The sequence below is a fragment of the Musca autumnalis genome, unplaced genomic scaffold, assembly GCF_047663935.1.
Source record: "Musca autumnalis isolate F117 unplaced genomic scaffold, ASM4766393v1 scaffold_3, whole genome shotgun sequence".
In the NCBI taxonomy this organism is placed as follows: Eukaryota; Metazoa; Arthropoda; class Insecta; order Diptera; family Muscidae; genus Musca; species Musca autumnalis.
The window spans coordinates 253,452,786-253,475,204 of record NW_027411866.1 but is presented as its reverse complement, the minus strand read 5'-3'; the positions used below and the strand labels follow the sequence as shown (position 1 = coordinate 253,475,204).

The window sequence follows — 22,419 nt, the reverse complement described above, 5'->3', positions numbered from 1 at the left end:
CTCATGATCTATGTGGAAAATGAGCTCGTGATTCTGCATTACAATAAAGTTACAATGAAAGCTTCAAGATTTCGAAAAGTTCATGAAATATACTACGATTAAGGCACGATAAACGTTTTCATGATTTGAAAAGCTCGTCGTCTACACTACAATGAAGTTACTACGAAAGCTCATGATCTACATATGTGGAAAAATTTTGAAAACAAAAACAATTAACTTACTTCTCCTAATGTTTTACTACATTTGTGTGTGTGTGTGTGTTTTTGGTAACATATTTTTTGGGATGAGGGAGGTAGGATGAATGTAGGATGTTGGACACTTTTGGGAGATATGGGAATGTGTTGCCATTCAAACTTGTGTTGCATAACTTCCTCTTAGTGTTCTTGTTCGTGGTGTAGCTGTAGTTGTTGCTGTTGTTCTAGGTGAAAATGTATTACCTCTTTCATTAATAGGTTCCGTGTAGACATCCATCGACTCCAAATGGCCATCTGCTGGGGAGGCATATTCATTGGGCAATAGTGGCTGTTGGGCACAGCTGGGCTCAGCATAAATATGTTCTGGACCGGCGCCAACACCACCCGTATTGCCTCCCATCATTGGATTACCTTGCATATTATCAAAAGTGTTGGCAGCATAAAAATCACCCTCCGTAAGGCCGGGTTCGGAATAAATTGGTGTTTGATCGGCAGGTGGAGCTGAGGGCAATGGTGATTGCAAATGTTCTGTGAGCACGCGATTTAGGGCCATAAAATCGCTACCAGGATTCTGTACCTTATTTAAAAGATTAACAATTTGACTTGTCGTTTTGACACATTTCGCTTCGGATAAATTGCCAATGTACATAATTTGAATCTTTTCATGGATCTTTTTGTAAATTTCGGGATATTTCTTTTGTATTAGCTGGAGAGTTTGATTGATGACGATACGATCATCTTGGGAGAATTCATGGACATGGCTGCGTCCTTGGCTGGCTTCACCCCCACTACCTGCACGTGACATTTTCAGGGAACGGCGGCGACAACGACAGATCATGATAATGATGAGTGCCAAAATGAGCATTAAAATTGCCACACCACTAACCAAAATTATGATCACTTCGGGTAGCTGTTTCCTCTTGGCAGCCAACTCTTCGGGGGTAAAGAAACGCCCTTCCACCTTCCTCAAATGCTTGTTGTTTTTACAATCTAAAATTGTCTTAGTCTCATCACAGACATCACTGTAGTATTGCAAGAAGTTAAGCATGGAGGTGTTAAAACAATTGCCCAACTTCTCATCAATTGTGCAAAAAACTTGAGATCTTAAATCATGATCCGATAGACGTTCCAACCACTGGGAATCACAGCGGCAAGGTTTATTCAGTGATATGTCATAGACCGTACAATGGGGGTTGGTAAAGTTTAGGCTACCATCGCGGGGATCGGTTAGGGAATTTTCACCAAATGTGCATTTCTCACTGCTGCGACTCTTCTCCAACAGCATGTGACCGAAAATGCCAAATTGATTCCGCTCCACCTTAATGCGTGTCCAGTCTTTGACGTGCAACCACTTGCTGCCCAGGTGTTTAATGTGGTTATCGGTTATGGTCACGTTTATCGATGTCACGTAAATTGCATTCTCGTAAATGGTGTCGATTCTGAAACAGCGAAACAAAAAGGTAATTAGTATTTTGTTGAGTGGTAAAAAAGTAAGGTTATGTATGTTGCTTACTTGTTGTTGCTAATTTTCAATTCTTTTATACCACTGCCATAGATTGCATCACTTTCGATGATACCAATTGTGGCACCCGTTATCGATACATTGTCACTTAAGAGCTAGAAAAATAAGAAGATAATAAATATGTGCAAAGTTAAAAGCAGGTATTAGGAATATTAACAGGGGACCCCATTTCTTCAAAGGATCTAAAGAACAAAATTCCAAAAAAATTCTGACCAAAATTTAGTTTTCCAAAATCTGAATTATAAAAATGATTATTTATTGATTTTAAATACGTTTTTAATTAAACTGGATTTTAAATTTTTAAGGGCCCAAAGAGGTCAAAAGACATAGATAGTTGATTTTTTCAGCGGGCCAAATTTATATTTTTCAGTTAACCATTTCACATTTGTAATTTTCACCTAACATTTTTATGTCGACCAAAAATTTTAATTCGACCAAAAAATTTGGACCAAAAAAATTCCGGCCAAAATTAATTTTTCCAAAATCTGAACTATAAAAAAGATTATTTATTGATTTCAAAGACGTTTTTAATTAAACTGGATTTTAAATTTTTATGGGCCCAAAGTGGTTAAAAGGCATAAATATTTAAAGATTTTTCAGCGGGCCAAATGTGTATTTTTCAGTTAACCATTTCACATTTGTAATTTTCACCTAACAGTTTTATGTCGACCAAAAATTTTAGTTCGACCAAAAAATTTCGACCAAAAAAAATTCCGACCAAAATTTAGTTTTGCAAAATCTGAACTAGAAAAAATGAATTGCAATACACAAGTTATTTTTATCAAAAAAAAAAATAAAATATGATAAAAAAAAAAATAAATAAATAAATTTTATGTTTGAAGCCGCATTATGACATTTTAAATATAAAAATTTCAAAAAACCACATGAAACATGGAAATGTGCAATTTTTATCAACATTCTAATTGAAACCTTTTATTTAAATTTAAAAATAAAATATATGTTTTTAGGTCTTTCTGACCAATATTTTCAATTTCGACCAAATCAAAATTTGTACCCAAAATGTGTAGTTAAAAATTTTGGCTAGAAGAATGCATTGGAACATTGGAGCTTTCTTTATCAAAACAAGCAACACTAATTGATCTTAATTTTAATATTTACAATTTAGACCAAATTTTTAATTTACATCAAAACTGAAACTTTTTATTTAAATTTAAAACCGAAACCAAACTTTTAATTTCGACTAAAATTGTAAATTTTTATTTAAATTTAAAGTTGAAAATAAAATATTTGATTTTGGATTTTTCAACCAACAGTTTTAAATTTCGACCAAAAAAAAAAAAAAATCCGACCAAAATTTAGTTTTGCAAAATCTGAACTAGAAAAAATGAATTGAAATACACAAGTTATTTTTATCGAAAAAAAAAAAAACAAAAAAAAAGGAAAAAATAAATAAATAAATTTTATGTTTGAAACCGTATTATGACATTTTTGGGCATCAAATTTGGAGATTTAGATGATCTATAGAAATTTAAAGATGTGGATTTGTTTAAATACATTTGGGACGAAAAAAACCATTGAGTTCTTCTTATTTCTTAGACTGAAATATGCCCAAAGACATGATTTTTTAATTGAACTGAATTTTGAGGTTTTCGATATTATAGGACATAGATATTAAAGATTTTTTTCAACGGACTAAATGTATGTTTTTTTTCAATTTTAATCCTACAAATTTACCATTTGTATTTTTTAATCTAAATTTTGATGTCGACCAAAAATTTAAATTCGACCAAAATTTCGACCAAAACAAATCCGACCAAAATTTAGTTTTGCTAAATCTGGACTAGAAAAATGAATTACAACATATTGAACTGAATTTTGAGGTTTTCGATAGTAATTGAACTGAATTTTGAGGTTTTCGATATTATAGGACATAGATATTAAAGATTTTTTTCAACGGACTAAATGTATGTTTTTTTCAATTTTAATCTTAAAAATTTACCATTTGCATTTTTCATTCTACATTTTAATGTCGACCAAAAATTTAAATTCGACCAAACATTTCGACCAAAACAAATCCGACCAAAATGTAGTTTTGCAAAATCTGGACTAGAAAAATGAATTGCAACATAGGACTTTTTTTATCAGAAAAAAATTAATTTCTATGTTTTTATCTGCATTGCAGGATTTTCGTATATAAAATTTGAATATTCGATATCATCCGACCCACTTGATCGATCTTAAAAATAAATGAGTCTCAATTTATTGACATTTCCTTACCTTTTCTGTTATGGCTCTCGATTTAATGGCATCAATGCGACATGATTCAAATATTATCGCATTAATATTATTGACATCAAATGCCCCGGGATTGATGGTGCCAATGGTACATTTGACAAATTTTATTTCACGTATCGAGGCATCAATGCGATAAATGTTATCGATATTCGAAGATTCGATGTGTAACTGAAAGTAAACAAAATATTATTTTCTATTAAATTCTAACAAAATGTTTTACAAAACTCACCCTGGCATGGGCCGTATTAAAAGCTTTTTCCGATATTCTGAAATCTTTAATGCCCACAAAAGTGCCACGTATTTGCGTGTGTTCAAATGCATTTTCAAATAACAAGACATCGTTGCTATTTGTCACATTTACTTTGCAACTTTCTGTAAGAAAAGAAAAATGAAAAAATATTCGATGTAATGATTTATTTTCTTCTCTCAATTATAAAATAAAAGAAAATTCAAAAAAAAAAAAACTATTTCTGTTATGTACAATTTTATTTCTTTTTTATTATTATTGAACAGGAAGTTCAATAAAAATTTTAATTTCCATTAAAAATTCCGGAATGTCCATAAAATATTTACATAATGGTACATAGTTTTTTTATTTATTTATGTGGATTTTCCATTATTCAATTTTTTGTTAATCAAATGTTGGTATAAAATACGTTTCAGAAGGAAATTCCGTTAAAACACTTTTCTTTGAAAGTCATTGAGAATTATTTCCTTTAAACAACATTTACGAAATTAACACAAACTACATATTAAAGTTTGTCTTCAATGGTTCAAATGAGAAATGCATGTTATGTTATATTTCTCTCTCATTAGCTATTCCTCTACATCAGAATTCGGCACCTCTTTACTTGCGAGCAAGCAAAGAGAGCTTCTCTCTCCACTCACTAATTGAAAAACCATGCACTGACAACAGTGTTTGCTCAAATTGTTGTTGTTGTGTGCCGAATGCTGCTCTACATTTCTCTCTCTCTCAATAATAGTTTTGGTTTTTTAATGGTGCGTCTTAATTCCAGTTGTTGTCAATTAATTTAATAAATAAATTTTATTGAAATTTTTTCTCTCTCTCACTTACCCGAAGACTTTTGTCTAAACGCCCTCTGTCGTATGATAATGGCAAAAACATTGGTAAATACTATTTCTGGGAATGGTCCATTATTGCCACGAAATGCATCCGTTCCAATCTCCACTTTTTCCTGCTCTTCCATATTTCCTTCGATAATGAAACGATTAATGGTATCGTTGTGAAAGAATCCATCGACGAGACGAAAATCGGTTCTTGGCGCCAATTTGACAATTAAGATTTTTGCCAATTCCGGCATTTTAAATTGTCGATCGAATATGGAACTTAACTGGAAAGAAAGGGAAAAGAGAACAAATAATTATTAGATTTAAAAATAAAAAATTTTGAATTTTATAAATGGAAAAATATATAAAAATTTCAAAAATAGTAGAGCATATATTTTGTTTTTATTTCAGCTAAATTCCATATTTTATTGCTTCAAATATTCGAAGAAAAAAATTAACAGTGTACATATACGAAATTGAAGAAGACTATATATTCTGCTTGAGAGAGAAGTCTCCCCTTTCCCTTTTGGGATGTTTGTGGAACTATAGTAGTATTGTTTCTTCTGTTCCCTTATTCTGCTTGGGATATTCTGCCAAAGAAAATTCATTCCTTTTACGAAATCGTATCAATGTGAGCACTTATTTTTCCAATAACTCTTCATTGATAGGTTGCTTCTGACAATAAACATTTGAGATTTGTTAATATAAAAAATTACGACATTTCAAAACAAATTATTTGCCACTTTTGAAATTATTTATCAATCAATGTCTGTCGATCTATCGAACAGTTATGTAAACAACAAGAAAAATCAACTTCCTCTACAATTGAATTTCGGAAAAATCATAGACTTTAAGTGGCATTATGATCCAATATCAGAAATTTGAATATAAAGTTCAAGGTGAATTTTGATTCTATAATATTTGTTGTTGTATTTGAATGTACAGCAGTGTAGGGCCAAACAAAATCCATTAACGCCTGGATATTGTTCTTATTTTAATATTTTTTCTTATAATCACAAAAAGTCCCTCATATGACATATTCTAAAAAAGAAAAACAAAAACATATTTAACAAAAATTCGGAGGTTTTTATTTATTTTGTAATTTAAAGCATTTCCGTGGCAAAACTCTGTCTTTTTGGGTTGTGGCCAAAAAAACCGAAATTATTTTTTATGGCAAAAACTGTCAAGGCATTTTATTTGTAGTAGGCATAGAAATAGCAGAAGCGGCAGCATTAGCACTGCCTACCGTCCGCCATTCATGTTTTGTTGCCTTATAAGCAAGTCTAATTCCTAAAGATTAACAAAAAATGCGATAAATTTATATTAAAAGGGTAATAAAAACATAAAAAAGACCAAGGAGATGAGAAGAACAGAAAAGAAAATGGTCAATATACCTACAATGAAAATATGGGGATTTTTACATTTTGTTACAATTAAAAAAACTACGGGAAATTTTTAAGATTTTCATAAAACGGATTTGATAGAAGGAATAACATAGGAAAAGTGTTCCTAGTAGGAACTTTCTAGGATCTAGAAAGTTATCATTTATTGAAATCTTAGCAAGATGAACTAGGTCGCTATGGGAAACTAGTCGATTCTCAGGCTTAAGGTAACCAAAAATTGGCAGAAATTCCCTTAAAGGAATGTTTATTATTTAAAATGGTAGATTATACACATTTTTTTTGATCGAATACTGGAATTGTTATCATCCCAAAAAAAATTAAAATTGAAAAAATTTGGAAAAAAGTCTTCAAACTAAAATTTCCCTCGAAGGTATATTTTTATTTACTATCTAAATTTAGCTTTTCTTTGTAATTTGTGTTTATCTTTAACAAAAATTAAAAATTTCATTGAAAACAAAAAATTCCCTTAAAATTTCCCAAAAGGGAAATTCTTATTTTTTTAGCTTGTATGATTTTTTTTATTTCCTAATATAGAAAACTAAATATCGAAAACTAAAATCGAAAACTAAAATCTTTCAACAACAATTTCCCACCGAGGGAAATTTGTGTATAATATAAAATTTTGTCGGAAATTTCCTTTAGGGAATTTTTATTATTTAAATTGAAATGAATATTGTTTTATTTTTATTATATTGGAATTTTTATTATCCAAAAAATTAGAATGAATAATTGGAAAAAACCTATCAAACAAAAATGTCCCTAGTAGGTAAATTTTTATTTACGGTCTAAATTTAGCTTTTTTGTAATTTGTGTATAACTTTAATAAAAATAGTATTTTTCATTGGAAAAAAAACAATTCCCTTTTAATTTCCCAAAAGGGACATTTTTATTTTATAACTTATATGAATTATTTTATTTCTTAATATCGAAAACTATAAGAATTTATCAACAAAAAAATCTTTCAACAACAATTTCCCACCGAGGGAAATTTGTGTATAATATAAAAGTTTGGCGGAAATTCCTTAAGGGAATCCTTTAAAATCAAAATTACATACAATAATGTTTTATTCTTATTCATTATATTGGAATTTTTATCATCCCAAAAAATTAAAATGGGAAAAAATCCTTCAAACTAAAATTTCCCTCGAAGGGATATTTTTATTTAATGTCTTAATTTAGCATTTTTTCGAAATTTATGTTTATCTTTAAGAAAAATTAAAATTTTCAATGAAAACAAAAATTTCCCTTAAAATTTTCCAAAAGGGAAATTTTTATTTTTTTTGCTTATATGAATTATTTTAGGAAATAAAATCGAAAACTAAAAGAATTTCTCAAAAATTTCTTTCAACAAAAATTTCCCTTAAAGGGAAATTTGTGTATAATATAAAAATTTGGCGGAAATTTAGTTTAGGGAATTTTTATTATGAAATGAATATTGTTTTATTTTTATTATATTGGAATTTTTATTATCCAAAAAATTAAAATTGAAAAATTGGAAAAAACCTATCAAACAAAAATGTCCCTAGTAGGGAAATTTTTATTTACGGTCTAAATTTAGTTTTTCTTTTGTAATTTGTGTATAGCTTTCATAAAAATAGTATTTTTCATTGAAAAACAGAAAATTCCCTTAAAATTTCCCAAAAGGGAAATTTTTATTTTTTTTTGCTTATATGAATTATTTTATTTCCTAATATCGAAAACTAAAAGAATTTCTCAAAAATTCTTTTCAACAACAATTTCCCTCAAAGGGAAATTTGTTTTTAATATAAAAATTTGTCAGACATTTCCTTAAGGGAATTTTTATTATTTAAAATGGCACAGAAAATTGTTTTATTTTCATTATATTGAAACTTTTATTATACTAAAAAGTTAAAATTGAAAAAATATCCTTCAAACAAAAATTTCCCTCGTAGTGAAATTTTAATTTACGGTCTAAATCTCGTTTTTCTTTTTAATTTGTGTATAACTTTAACAAAAATAGTATTTTTCATTGAAAACAAATAATTCCCTTAAAATTTCCCAAAAGGGAAATTCTTATTTTTTAGCTTATATGGATTATTTTATTTCCAAAAATCGAAAACTAAAACAATTTCTCAAAAATTCCTTTCAACAAAAATTTCCCACTAAGGGAAATTTGTATTTAATATAAAACTTTGGCAGAAATTTCCTTAGGGGAATTTTTATTCTTTAAAAATCAAAATGACATACAATAATATTTTATTTTAATTCATTATATTGGAATTTTTATTATTCCAAAAAATTAAAATTGAAAAAAAAAATCCTTCAAACTAAAATTTCCCTCCAAGGGATATTTTTATTTAATGTCTTAATTTAGTATTTCTTCGAAAATATGTTTATCATTAAAAAAATTACAATTTTCATTTAAAAACAAAAAATTCCCTTAAAATTTCCCAAGAGGGACATTTTCATTTTTTTACCTTATATGAATTATTTTATTTCCTAATGTCGAAAACTAAAAGAATTTCTCAAAAATTCCTTTCAACAACAATTCCCCCCGAGAGAAATTTGTGTATAATATAAAAGTTTGGCGGAAAATTCCTCAAGGGAATTTTTTAAAATCACAAAAATCCTTCAAACTAAAATTTCCTCCGAAAGGATATTTTTATTTAATGTCATAATTTTGCATTTCTTCGAAATTTATGTTTATCATAAAAAAATTACAATTTTCATTGAAAACAAAAAATTCCCTTAAAATTCCCCAAGAGGGACATTTTCATTTTTTTACCTTATATGAATTAATTTATTTCCTAACATCGAAAACTATAAGAATTTTTCAAAAATTTCTTTGAACAAAAATTTCCCACTAAGGAAAATTTGTATTTAATATAAAAATTTGGCGGAAAATTTCTTAAGGGAATTTTTATACCCTCAGCATTTATGCTAACGAGGGTATATACACTTTCATTCGGGCAAAATGTGCCTCATGGTTTTAGACCCCAAGTATGTTTGGACGAAATGTTTTTCAGACAATTTGGAGTCGATTTAGCAATGTCCGTCCGTCTGTCTGTCTGCCTGGCTGGCGCACGATAACTCTCGAACGGATGAACCGATTTAGTCCAAAATTTGGCTTTCATAATATTTTGTACAAACTTAGTTTAAGTTCGAAGATGGGTTATATCGGTCCACACCTTCGGGTACCTCCCACACAAAATTTCGGATAAGTTCAGATTAGGACCAGTTCTCGAATCGCTTTGATTTTTGTTGAACAACTTGTATTCATTGTCCCCCATACGACGGTACAAGTTTAATCAGGGGCAAGTCCATACTTCCTGAGAAAATAGCCTGAAAGATGCAAAAAGCCCCTATAACACCTTGTGTAGTGGATGGAGCGCAGGGTAACTCTCGAACGGATCTGTCGATTCGGTCCAATATTTGGCCTTCGTAATATTTTATCAAAACATAGTTTAAGTTCGAAGATGGGCTATATCGGTCCACTCCTTCAGGTAACTCCCCCACAAAACTAAAAAATGTTTGGAAAAATTGTGCGCACGATAACTCTTGAAGGGAGTGACCGATGTAATCCATACTTTGCACATCCTAATATATCTACCAGATATAGATCAGGTTCGAATATGGACTATATTTGTCTACTCCTTCTCGTACCTCTCACACAAATTTTCGGATAAGTTCACTTTAAGACCTGCTCTCGAATCACTTCGATTTTTGTTGAAGCGATTTGCATTCGCTACCTCCATTACGAGGGTAAACGTTTTTTCAGGGGCAAGTCCATATTTCTTAGGAAAACAGCCCGAAAGGTGTAAAAATCCCTATGTCACCATCTGTGGCTGTCGGGGAGCACGATAACTCTTGAACTGTTCAACTTATTTAGTCCAACATTTGGTCTTCGTCATATATATCCAAACTTGGTTTCATGGGCAATACCGGTCCACAACTTTCGGTACTTCTCCCCAATATTTAAAAAAATGTCACTAAAATGCTAGGACTCTGTCACTTGAATGGGGCAATCAATTTGGTCCAAACTTTGGATCTCCTAATATTTTATCAACATTTAGTTTAACTTCTAAAATGGCCCATATCGGTCCTCCCTAAGGGTACCTGCCCTACAAAAGTTCATCATTTGTGTCTTAGTGCAGTTAATTCCTAATCCACATTTTTGTCGGCAAGTTCAAATGTCCAAAAAGGGCCGGAGGTGAAAGTTTCGCTTCACATTAGCTGAGGGTATATATCTGTCGGCAAAGCCGAGTGACACTTTTTTACTTGTTTTATTTTCACTTTTCTTATGAAAAAATCCTTCCAACAAAAATTCCCTCGTAGGGAAACTTTTTTAACTTTGCGACATTTTTAACTTTTATCTCTTGACATTTTAAACCTCTTTGGGTCCCATTAAAGCGAAAGTTTATGACTTTGGGACACTTGTCTTCATTCTTTTTGGCCTTCCATTACGCTGCAGTGTCAAAATATGGCTACTTTTATTTTAACCTCTCTATCATGTGTCAAGAAAATTCTTTCTTTGTCACCATTTCCTCTTATCACGAAAATTTTTCATATAAAATAAAAAATTGCCAAGCAATGCATAAATAAATTAATATACGAGAGAGATATTTCCAAGAAAAACTTGATCTAAACGTTTTGCATTTTAAAGAATTTCAATAAGAAATTATTGTTGTTTTTTTTCTGTTCTGTCTCCTTCATTGTTATTATTACCGGGCTGGAAAATAAATAAATGCAAGTTTTATGACTTAAAATCAACAACAGCAACAACAATGCAAAACGGAATTGTGGAATTGTATTGAGTGGAAAAAAAGTTTTGACGTTGATTTCCCATTGAAATTCATTGAACAATGAATGACCAATCATTGCTTTTGAATTCTATTGTAGGTATTCTTCCTTTGTTTTTGTTCCTATTTTATAGGCATGCCACTGACTACATAGTCGGGAGATTGGCGTGGGAGTTTGGTGGATATTGACGGACATGTGTTGAGACATAAGTCCAAATAGCTTTGTTGGGTGAAAAAAAAAAAAACAAACAAATAAAGAAGTGGATCTAGAGACACATCAATTGAATAATATAGCGATCAACTGATATCCAAGAATTATGAAAATGAGTTGATCGGTTTTTAATCGATTGGGTTTAGGTCCTAAACTTTAAACTTTAGGATAATAACATCTATGATCCCTTGTGTCGCCTTAATGAGTAACGGAATACATATACAGGGCAAATTTTATATTTTTTACTAATATTTTCCATCGATATAAAATTAGGTGGATTGATACCTGTTAAATCGTTGCGTTTCGAACACCTTAGACTGTTCGTATTATGTATAAGGTATCTTTTAGAGAAAAACAACTTCTTCGTGCCTTAAAATTTTGTTATCACTTATCGAATGGTAATAATAGAAAAGTAATTTATTTTAAAATTGTCGTATGACTCAAATGTACGAGGTATACACATTTTACACCATACTCGTACTCGTATCAATGAATCATTTGTGGCAGATGATCCCCTCTGATAAGCCACTCCTTAGGCTGTGTGGCTGTTTTTATTTTAAGTAGCTAAAGCGAAGGCATTCTATTTAATTCTTTCCTCTGTTGAATGACTATTTTCACTGATAAGCTATTTAAATGGTTGGTTATTGACTTCATAGATAAAGGGTATTGTGGCATTATGGAACTGTGGTTTTTCGGTTTGTAATCAATAGGGCATTGTTGTTGTTGTTGTTGTTGTGGTGACAAACAGGCGTGGGAGTTTGATTAAAAAGTGAGAATTATGTATTTTATTTCACAATTCAATCAAAGAAGAAGATATATTATTTCAATAATGTCTAACAATTTTAATACAAGGTAATTAAAAAATCATTGATATTTTAAAATCTCGTTTACATTCGGTCTATTATCATAATAATGTGGGGTGTTGGGTATATTTCTTAAATCCAACATAATTTACCAGGATTTTCCACATAACAAGTAAAGAAGAAGCAGTAAACTTTAACGATAGCTAAATACCCTGACTGCAAATTTTAAAGTGGAAAGTTTTATATCCCCAACGAATACTCACGGGAACGAATACTCCTGGGATTCTGAAACTACAATGTTCATAGATGAGAAAATAAAAAAAAAAAACAAAAAATCGCCGGGGCGCTTTTTAAATAAATCGCGATTCAAGTTGACATTTTTAGGGGTTGTTTAGGTTTTTGCGATTTTGCTTGGAAACCGCAAGTCCTATCAAAATGGGAATAAAGAAAATGTTGTAGCTATCAAAATTCTCTACAAGATTGACCTTAATGATGTTTTCGTTGGTTTTACAACTTTTGAGATATAGAAGTTGAAATTGGGACAATTCAAATTCAATTCAATTTTGTATCGTCTCCTTATAAAACAATGTCATGACTGCAATTTCCCAACTTAAACTTATATATTTAAAAAAAAAAAAATGGTACAGTCTTGTAGAGAATGTTCACAGCTATAAGATTTTCTCAGGTCTCATATCGATAAGACTTGCCGCATTCAAGCAAAACCGCGAAACCCTAACAAAAAAAAACCTAAAAATGTAAACTTAGCTTCTTTATCTCAAAAATGGTACAGCCTGAGAACAAATCATAAGCGTCAATCCTTTAGAGAATTTTCAAAGCTACAACATTTTCTTGAGCTCCATTTCGATTGGACTTGCGGTTTCCAAGCAAAATCGTGAAAACCTAAAAAACGCCTAAAAATATGAATTTTGACCGCGATTTATTTAAAAATCCCTACAGCGTTTTTTTCTTGTTTTTGGATTTTTCTCATCCATGAACATTGCTGTTTCAGAATTCAAAAAAAAATTCCCCTGTGTAAGCGGTTTTCATTAAAAGTTAGTTAAGGCTCACCCTTCATGACATTGTTTTATAAGGGGGCGATACAGTCAGTGCATTGTCCAAATTTGAACTTCAATATCTCACAAATAGTAAAACCTACGGAAATACCGTAAAGGGCAATCTTGTAAAGAATTTTCATAGCTACAACATTTTCTTCAGTCTTATTTTGATAGGACTTGCGGTTTGTAAGCAAAATCGTGAAAACCTAAACAACCCCAAAAAATGTCAACTTGAATCGCGAATTATTTAAAAAGCGCTCCGACGATTTTTTTTTTGTTTTTTGATTGTTCTCATCTATGAACATTGTAGTTTCAGAATCCGCAAAAACATCTCAGGTGTAAGCACCTTCCATTTAAATTTGATTCAAGTGCACCGTGTACTAAATACAAAATTCCAACCATTTCGGTTGGATATTGAAACCACAGCCTTCAAAATATCAGGAGGTACCCTTTTATGAGGGCTATATGAAGACTTGGACCTATGCGGAACCATTTCTGGTGGAAAGTTGTATAGCTCCAAAAAAAACTAAATGCCAAATTTCAGCCATTTCTGTGAGATATTAAGGCCACAACCTTCAAAATACCGAAATTTGGGGGGACCGTTCTATGGGGGCTATAAGAAGACGTGGACCTATACCGACATATTTCAGGTGGAAAGTTGTATACCCCCAACAAAGACTTAATACCAAATTTCAGTCATTTCTGTGAGATATTGAGGCCACGATCTTCAAAATACAGAAAATAGGGTGGTGCCGTTCTTTTGGGGGCTATATAAAGACGTGAAACTATTCCAACAATTTTCAGGTGGTAACCTTAATACCCCCAAATAAGCCTAAGTACCAAATTTCAGCCATTTCGGTAGGATAAAAATACCGAAAATCGGAAGGTGTCGCTCTATGAGGGCTATACCAAAACGTGGACCTGTAGCAACAAATTTCTGAGGAGAAGTTCAGTGCTCCCAACAAAGACTAAGACGAGATACCGTTCTATGGTGGCTATATTAAAACATGGGTCTATACCGACAATTTTCTATATATACTTTATAGGGTTTCCGACGAATAGTTCGATGTGTTACAGACAGAACAAGTAAAAAAGCGTCAGTCGACAGATATATACTCTCAGCCAATGTGAAGTGAAACTTTCACCTACGGACAGATCGAATGTATTTAAGGTCTCTTTAGAATTTTGTGGCCCTTTTTGGACATTTGAACTTGCCGACAAAAATGTGGATTAGGAATTAACTGCACTAAGACACAAATGTTGAACTTTTGTGGGACAGATACCCTTAGGGAGGATCGATATGGGCCATTTTAGAAGTTAAACTACATGTTGGCGAATATTTGGAGATCGAAAGTTTGGACCAAATTGGTTGTCCCATTCAAGTGATATCGTCGTCCTAGCATTTTAGCGACATTTTTTAAATATTGGGGAGAAGTACCGGAAGTTGTGGACCGCTATTGCCCCATGAAACTAAGTTTGGATATAATATGACGAAGACCAAATGTTGAACCAAATCGGTTGTACAGTTCGAGAGTTATCGTTCTCTCCGACAGCCACATATGCTGACATGTGGATTTTTTTTACACCTTTCGGGCTGTTTTCATAAGAAATATGGACTTGCCCCTGAAAAAAACGTTTACCGTCGTAATGGAGGTAGCGAATGCAAATCGCTTCAACAAAAATTAAAGAGATTCGAGAGCAGGTCTTAAAGTGAACTTATCCGAAATTGTGTGTAAGAGGTACCAGAAGGAGTAGACAAATATAGTCCATATTCGAACCTGATCTATATCTGGTAGATATATTAGGATGTGCAGAGTATGGATTACATCAGTCCCTCCCTTCAAGAGTTATCGTGCGCACATTTTTCCGAAGATTTTTGAATTTTTCTGAGGGAGGTACCTGAAGGAGTGGACCGATATGGCCTATCTTCGAAGTTAAACTATGTTTGGACAAAATATTACGAAGGCCAAATTTTGGACGGATTTGCCAACCGTCAAAAGTAATCTTGCGCTCCATCCACTACACACGGTGTTATAGGGGCTTTTTGCATCTTTCAGGCTATTTTCTCAGGAAGTATGGACTTGCCCCTGATGAAACTTGTACCGTCGTATGGGGGGCAATAAATGCAAGATGTTGCAACAAAAATCAAAGCGATTCGTGAGCAGGTCCTAATCTGAACTTATACGAAATTTTGTGTGGGAGGTACCCGAAGGAGTGGACCGATTGAGTCCATTTTGGAACTTCATCTAAGTTTAGTAGAAATTTTACGATGTGTAAAGTATGGATCAAATCGGTTACTTCCTTCAAGAGTTATCGTGCACTTTAATTCTCCGAACATTTTCGAACTTTTGTGGGGGAGGTACCAGAAGGAGTGGATCGATATAGCCCATCTTCGAACTTAAACTATGTTTTGACAAAATATTATTAAAGCCGAATTTTGGATCGAATCGGTTGATCCGTTCGAGAGTTATCGTGCGCTCCAGCCAGCCAGACAGACGGACGGACGAACATTGCTAAATCGACTCCAAATTGTCTGAAACACATTTCGTCCAAACATACTTGGGGTCTAAAACCATTATTTCGATGAGGCACATTTTGCCCGTATGAAAGTGTATATACCCTCGTTAGCATAAATGCTGAGGGTATAAAAACAAACTAAATATACGCTCCATACTACGGTGGAGGGTATAAAAAGTGACCCTATATCTTTCGACATTTCGGGGCCCATATCTCAGGAAGTAGCAACTAACCACAAAATAAAATTTCAAAAATGGTCTTAAACTCGATTGGAGCACAAAAGCACAACTTGTGCGGAGGGAACATCGGAAGGAATAATCCGATATAGTCAATCTTGGAGCTTGATCCAAGTTTGGAAGTCTTTCCTTTCGCTAGTTATCGTGCAAACTAGAAATTTTAATTGGCCACCGTAGGGTTTTTATGAGCTTGTGAGTCATTATGTTAGGATGTGTGGACTTGTCCACGAAAAAATTATGTCGCTGTAATTAGAATCGCAAAGAGTACCCTCGGCAATAATTTCAAAATAATCCTCGAACAGCCCATAAACTGGTCTTAAGCAAAAATTTTGAATTTATGTGATGGAGGTACCAAAAGGTGTTATCCAATACATACATGGAAATTTATGTAGGTATGGAAGAAATTGTACAATGTGCAAGAGGATAGACCGTTCTCAGTAACTCGATGGTTATTGAGTCCAACAACCATTTTAGTTGGTCACCCTGTTGTTATTTTAGAGTTCTTTGGTAGTTTTCTCATGACTTACCCACAAAAAATGTTATCCTTGTGACCAAAGGAAGGTGCTCACCTTACTTTTGGACGAACCTAAGTAATTGTGCTTATCAGTAATTTTTTAGTACCGCCATGGATTTTATTTAGAGCTTTTGGCCCATTATCTCAGGAAGTACGGACTTGTCCTCTTGAAAAAATACGGTAAAGACAGCCAGCCTGCTGCAAAAATTTCAAAACTATTCGTGACAAACTGATATCAGGTCCAACATTTTTAAAATTTTGTAGGGCTGTACACCTAATTCTAACCTCAACAGTAAATCTCCCAACTAAAAACTACACCGCTCAAAAAAAAAAAAAAAAAAAAAAAAAAAAAACTATAAATTCCCCTCTTAAAATTTATTAAACATTTACGGAAAATTATTATTTCAAAATAAAAACAAATTATTCTATTTCTCCTGAAATTCTCCAAAACTTAAACACAAATATCTGAAAATTATTGCTAGAAAAACACCCACAACTTTGACATTCCAACTAAATTGAAAGATTCTAAATTGAAATAATAATTTATACTTAATTATGTGAGTGCCATGGTGTGATGGAAGGAACGTGCATTTTTCCAAAAACGCACAAGGAAAAAACTTGAACTGATGGCGGGCGAAGAAAATTATCGTCATTACGATGATCATCAAATGCTTTTATTTGCCGGTCACCTAAAATGTTGATGCTGTTTCCTAGCTCGTTTGCGTGTGTGTGCCTCTAATTCTCATTGAGATTTTGGGGAACCAACAAAAAAAAACGTTCTTGGCGAGCCCATTGTTTCCGGTTCGTCATTTTCAATTTTGCTAAAAATACACAAATATTGTTTTTTGTATGTTTTTTCTTCATCTTCTCTGCTAAGTGGATCAAAAATGTTGTTGTTGGTTTCAATTTCCTTACACATTTCCTATTTTAGAAGGAAAGGAAAGCAAGGCAACCAAAATAAAGCTCAAAAATGACTTCATACATCACCGTTTGACAGCTCAAATGATCTTTTCACTTAAAATACGTGCAACATGCCGTGCCAGTGATTATGCTCTCAGTGTTTATGCCACCGCCATGTGTACGAGTGGCAGCCACCCAGCCACCACCAGCATCATTTCGCTGCAAGCAAAAGCTGTTTGGATGAAAAATAAATAACCCAACTGTTTTTATTTTACAAGCCTCCCCAGCCAGTGATCGGCGGAATCAATTAGTTTTATTTTGTCATTTTTCTTTCTTTTCTTTTTAAGTTTTATTGCCTTCTTCGCAATGGCATTGCTGCAAAGCCAATTGTCGTCTGGGAGGTGGTGGTAGAAATGAAACAAAAAGAATTGAAAACTTTTAATAGGAAAATTACAAAATGTCATATCAGGGGTCAGAGTCAATCATTTGCAAGGCACAGAAAAAAATGCACACATTGAACACATTGAAAAATAATATTCATTTAAAATTAAGTTGTTAAACCCACGCATATCGACACACAGTGTTTTGAAATTTGATTTTAATTGTCAAAAACCTGCATTTGTTGTTATCAGCGAATTTAAAAATTACAAGTAAAAAAGTGTCAGTCGGCTTTGCCCACAGATATATGCCCTCAGCCAATGTGAAGCGAATCTGTTACCTCCAGACAGATCGAATGCATTTCAGGTCTCTTCAGAATGTGGCCCTTTTTGGACATTTGAACTTGCCGACAACAAAGTGGAATAGGAATTAACTGCACTAAGGCACAAATGTTGAACTTTTGTAGGGCAGGTACTCTTAGGGAGGACCGATATGGGCCATTTTAGAAGTTAAACTAAATTTTGATAAAATATTAGGAGATCCAAAGTGATATTTTTTAAATATTGGGGAGAAGCACCGAAAGTTGTGGACCGGTATAGCCCATGTGACTAAGTTTGGATATAATATGACGAAGACCAAATGTTGGACCAAATCGGTTGAACAGTTCGAGAGTTATCGTTCTCTCCGACCGCCACATATGGTGACATAGGGGTTTTTTACACCTTTCGGGCTGTTTTCGCAAGAAATATGGACTTGCCCCTGAAAAAACGTTTACCGTCGTAATGGAGGTAGCGAATGCAAATCGCTTCAACAAAAATCAAAGTGATTCGAGAGCAGGTCTTAAAGTGAACTTATCCGAAATTTTGTGTGAGCGGTACCAGAAGGAGTAGACAAATATAGTCCATATTCGAACCTGATCTAATATCTGGTAGATATATTAGGATATGCAAAGTGTGGATTTCATCGGTCACTCCCTTCAAGAGTTATCGTGCGCAAAATTTTTCCGAACATTTTTGAAGTTTTGTGAGGGACGTACCTGAAGGAGTGAACCGATATAACCCATCTTCGAATTTAAACTATGTATTGATAAAATATTACGAAGGCCAAATTTTGGACCGAATCGGCAGATCCGTTCGAGGGTTATCTTGCGCTCCAACCATTACACACGGTGTCATAGGGCTTTTTGTAACTTTCATGCTATTTCCTCAGGAAGTATGGACTTGCCCCTAATGAAACTTACAGCGTCGTATAGCGAATACAACTTGCGTAAACAAAACTCAAAGCGATTCGAGACCAGGTCCTAAACTGAACTTTTCCGAAATTTTGTGTGGGAGGTACCCGAAGGAGTGGATCGATTGAGTCCATATTAGAACCTCATCTAAGTTTGGTAGAAATTACACGATGTGCAAAGTATGGACCAAATCGGTTATTCCCTACAAGAGTTATCGTGCGCACAAGTTTTGCGACCAGTTTTGAACATTTGTGGGGGAGGTACCTGTAGAAGTGGACCTATATGGCCCATCTTCGAACTTAAATCGAATCTGGACAAAATAATTCGATACCCAAAATTTGAACCGAATCGATTGATCCGTTCGAGAGTTATCGTGCGCACCAGCCAGCCAGACAGACAGACAGACGGGCATTGCTAGATGTACTCAAAATCTGATCTGAAACGGATATCGTACAAACATACTTGGGATCTAAAACCATTATTTCGATGAGGCACATTTTTGGTCGTATCAATGTGTAAATACCCTCTTTAGCCTAAAGGCTGAGGGTATAAAAATCATCCGGTGACCAACTAAAAGGGCTGGTTGTCGTGGTCCAACTTTGGTAATATTTTTCTCAAAATTAAATCAAGTTCGATGATGTAATATGTATTTATTTAATATCTTCAAAGTTTTCAATTTAGTGGGCCGTTCAAGGATCGTTTTTAAATTTTCATCCTACGGTGACAAAGTAAGTTGGCTAATAACTATCGAAAACCAGAACACCCAAAATTAGATTTCAAGATGAACTAGGTCCTTCTATTCATGCAGGTACCTTATTCACAAAAGTTCAAAACTTTTGCGTTCGAACACAATTTAAGACTTCTATCGTAGTGTTGAAATATTCATAGCGGATCATGACTACACCTTTTTATACCCTCAGCATTTATGCTAACGTGGGTATATAGACTTTCATACGGGCAAAATGTGCCTCATCGAAATAATGGTTTTGACCCCAAGTATGTTTGGACGAAATGTGTTTCAGACAATTTGGAGTCGATTGAGCAATGTCCGTCCGTCTGTCTGTCTGGCTGGCTGGAGCGCACAATAACTCTCGAACGGATGAACAAATTCGGTTCAAATTTTGGCTTTCGTAATAGTTTGCCCAAACTTAGTTTATGTTCGAAGATGGGTTATATCGGTCCACCCTTTCCGGTACCTCCCACACAAAAGTTCGAAAATGTTCTGAAAATTTGTGCGCACGATAACTCTTGAAGGAAGAAACCGATTTGATCCATACTTTGCACATCCTGAAATGTGTACCAGACTTAGATAAGGTTTCAATATGGACTCAACCGGTCCACTCCTTCGGGTACCTCCCACACAAAATATCGGAAAAGTTCAGTTTGGGGCCATTTCTCGAATCGCTTTGATTTTTGTTTTAGCAACTTGTATTCATTGCCCTCCATACGACGGTACATGTTTCATTAGGGGCAAGTCGATACTTCCTGAGAAAATAGCATGAAAGCAGCAAAAAACCCATATGACACCGTGTGAGGTGGTTGCAGCGCAAGATAACTCTCGAACGGATCTGCCGATTCGGTCCAAAATTTGGCCTTAGTAATATTTTGTCCAAACATAGTTTAAATTCGAAGATAAGCCATATCGGTCCACTCCTTCAGGTACCTCCCCCACAAAAGTTCAAAAATGTTCGGAAAAATTGTTCATACGGTAACTCTTGAAGGGAGTGGCCGAATTGCTCCATACTTTACACATCCTAATATATCTACCAGATATAGATCAGGCTCAAATATGGACTATTTGTCCACTCCATCCGGTACCTCCCACACAAAATTTCGGATAAGTTCACTTTAAGACCTGCAATCGAATCACTTTGATTTTTGTTGAAGCGACTTGCATTCGCTGCCTCAATTAAAAATTTTTTCAGGGGCAAGTCCATACTTCTTGAGCAAACAGCCCGAAGGTTGTAAAAACCCCCTATGGCACCATATGTAGTGGCTGGAGATCCACTTCCATAATGGTCAATGTCGATCCATTCGTTTAAGTATCTCCTCCACAAAACTTTTGATCTTTAATCCTAATCAACATTTTGTCGGTTCATACATCCAAAATTTTTAAAACCCCCTAAATACATAATTTTTGGGAAAAAATTGATTCAATATACACAGGCTGAGGGTATATCTCTGTCAGAAAAGCTGACTGATACTTTTTTACTTGTTTATCTACATAAGACTCTGTAAAAGGAGCTTTTATCAACGGAAGACCCCTTGAAATGGGCTTCTACCAATGGAGGACACCTTGAAAGGAGCTTCTACCTACACAACACCCCTTAAAAGACGCTTCTAACTATAGAAGACCTCGTGAGATTGGTTTCTATTTATAGAAATCCACTTGAAAATGGCTTAAATTTATAGAAGACTGGCTTCTATCTATAGAATACACCTTGCAAAGGTTTCTATCTGTAGAAGACCCCATGAGAGGGTCATCTATTTACAGAGCCCCCTGAATCGGGCTTCTATCTATAGAATACCCCTTAAAAGTGGCTTCTATATTTATAAGACACCTTGAAAGAGGATTCTGTCTATAAATGATGCCTTCAAAGTGAAGGCGCTTCTATCTATAGAGGACCCCTTGAAAAGGGCTTCTATACATCTAAGTACGCCAAGTTCCATGAAGAACTGTATGGGACAACACTATCGGGTGGGTCCTGTCAACGATACAATATTTTTCGTGGACAAGTCCATGCTCCCCGACTTAAAGAACCAAGAGGACTAAAAAAATTATACTGTGACCAACTGAAATGGCTGGCTGTCAGGATAACTATCGAGAGAGGAACCAAGTCAATTTTTCCGGACATGACCAATGGCTCAAAAATTCAAAGAATTTTATGGCCAACAACTAAAATGGCCGGTTGGCACAATAACTATCGAAAGCAATGAGTGCTAAAATCAGACCCTGTTACATGAAGGACTAAGTCGGTATATTTCATTAGATACCTCACCTGCAGAGATGATCATTTTGTGATGTAATGAAATTTAAGGCCACTTCTTTGCTATTGGAAGCAAATACTAGAGATATGTCCGTTTTCTTGGAAAAAAGTCATTGGACCAACCCCCTTAAACATGGTACATAATTTGATGATAATTAAACTCGTTTCAACATTTAGACCGTTTTAATTAATTTCTCGTTGGATTCGAGCTTAAAGGCCGATGATTTTTGTAAGTGAAAAAGAAAGGACGAAGATTCGAAGCCACACAACCACCACTATGTGACATGTTTCTCCTTTGGTAGAGGCTCATCAGACATATTGGCTGCGGAGCGGCTTCGATATCATCTAACTTTTCCTCTTTCAAATGCAATTTCTTTTTTACTA

The 22,419-nt window shown here is 33.8% G+C and overlaps 2 protein-coding genes across 3 annotated transcripts in view; one reads left to right on the top strand and one right to left on the bottom strand.

Annotated features, from left to right (window-relative positions):
* The window catches only part of LOC141399356 (E3 ubiquitin-protein ligase highwire-like), a 183,264-nt gene that overhangs the window by 59,291 nt on the left and 101,554 nt on the right, over window positions 1-22,419 (top strand). The window lies entirely within an intron of this gene.
* be (ben) overlaps window positions 1-22,419 on the bottom strand; it is a 58,832-nt gene that overhangs the window by 5,531 nt on the left and 30,882 nt on the right. For both annotated transcript variants that reach the window (XM_073977935.1, XM_073977936.1), the window contains exons 2-6: window positions 5,048-5,324; window positions 4,202-4,344; window positions 3,955-4,140; window positions 1,708-1,811; window positions 438-1,633 (exon numbers count right to left, since the gene is read on the bottom strand). In XM_073977935.1, the coding sequence (XP_073834036.1) occupies window positions 438-1,633; window positions 1,708-1,811; window positions 3,955-4,140; window positions 4,202-4,344; window positions 5,048-5,324 (1,906 nt within the window). The remainder of the gene's footprint in view (window positions 1-437; window positions 1,634-1,707; window positions 1,812-3,954; window positions 4,141-4,201; window positions 4,345-5,047; window positions 5,325-22,419) is intronic.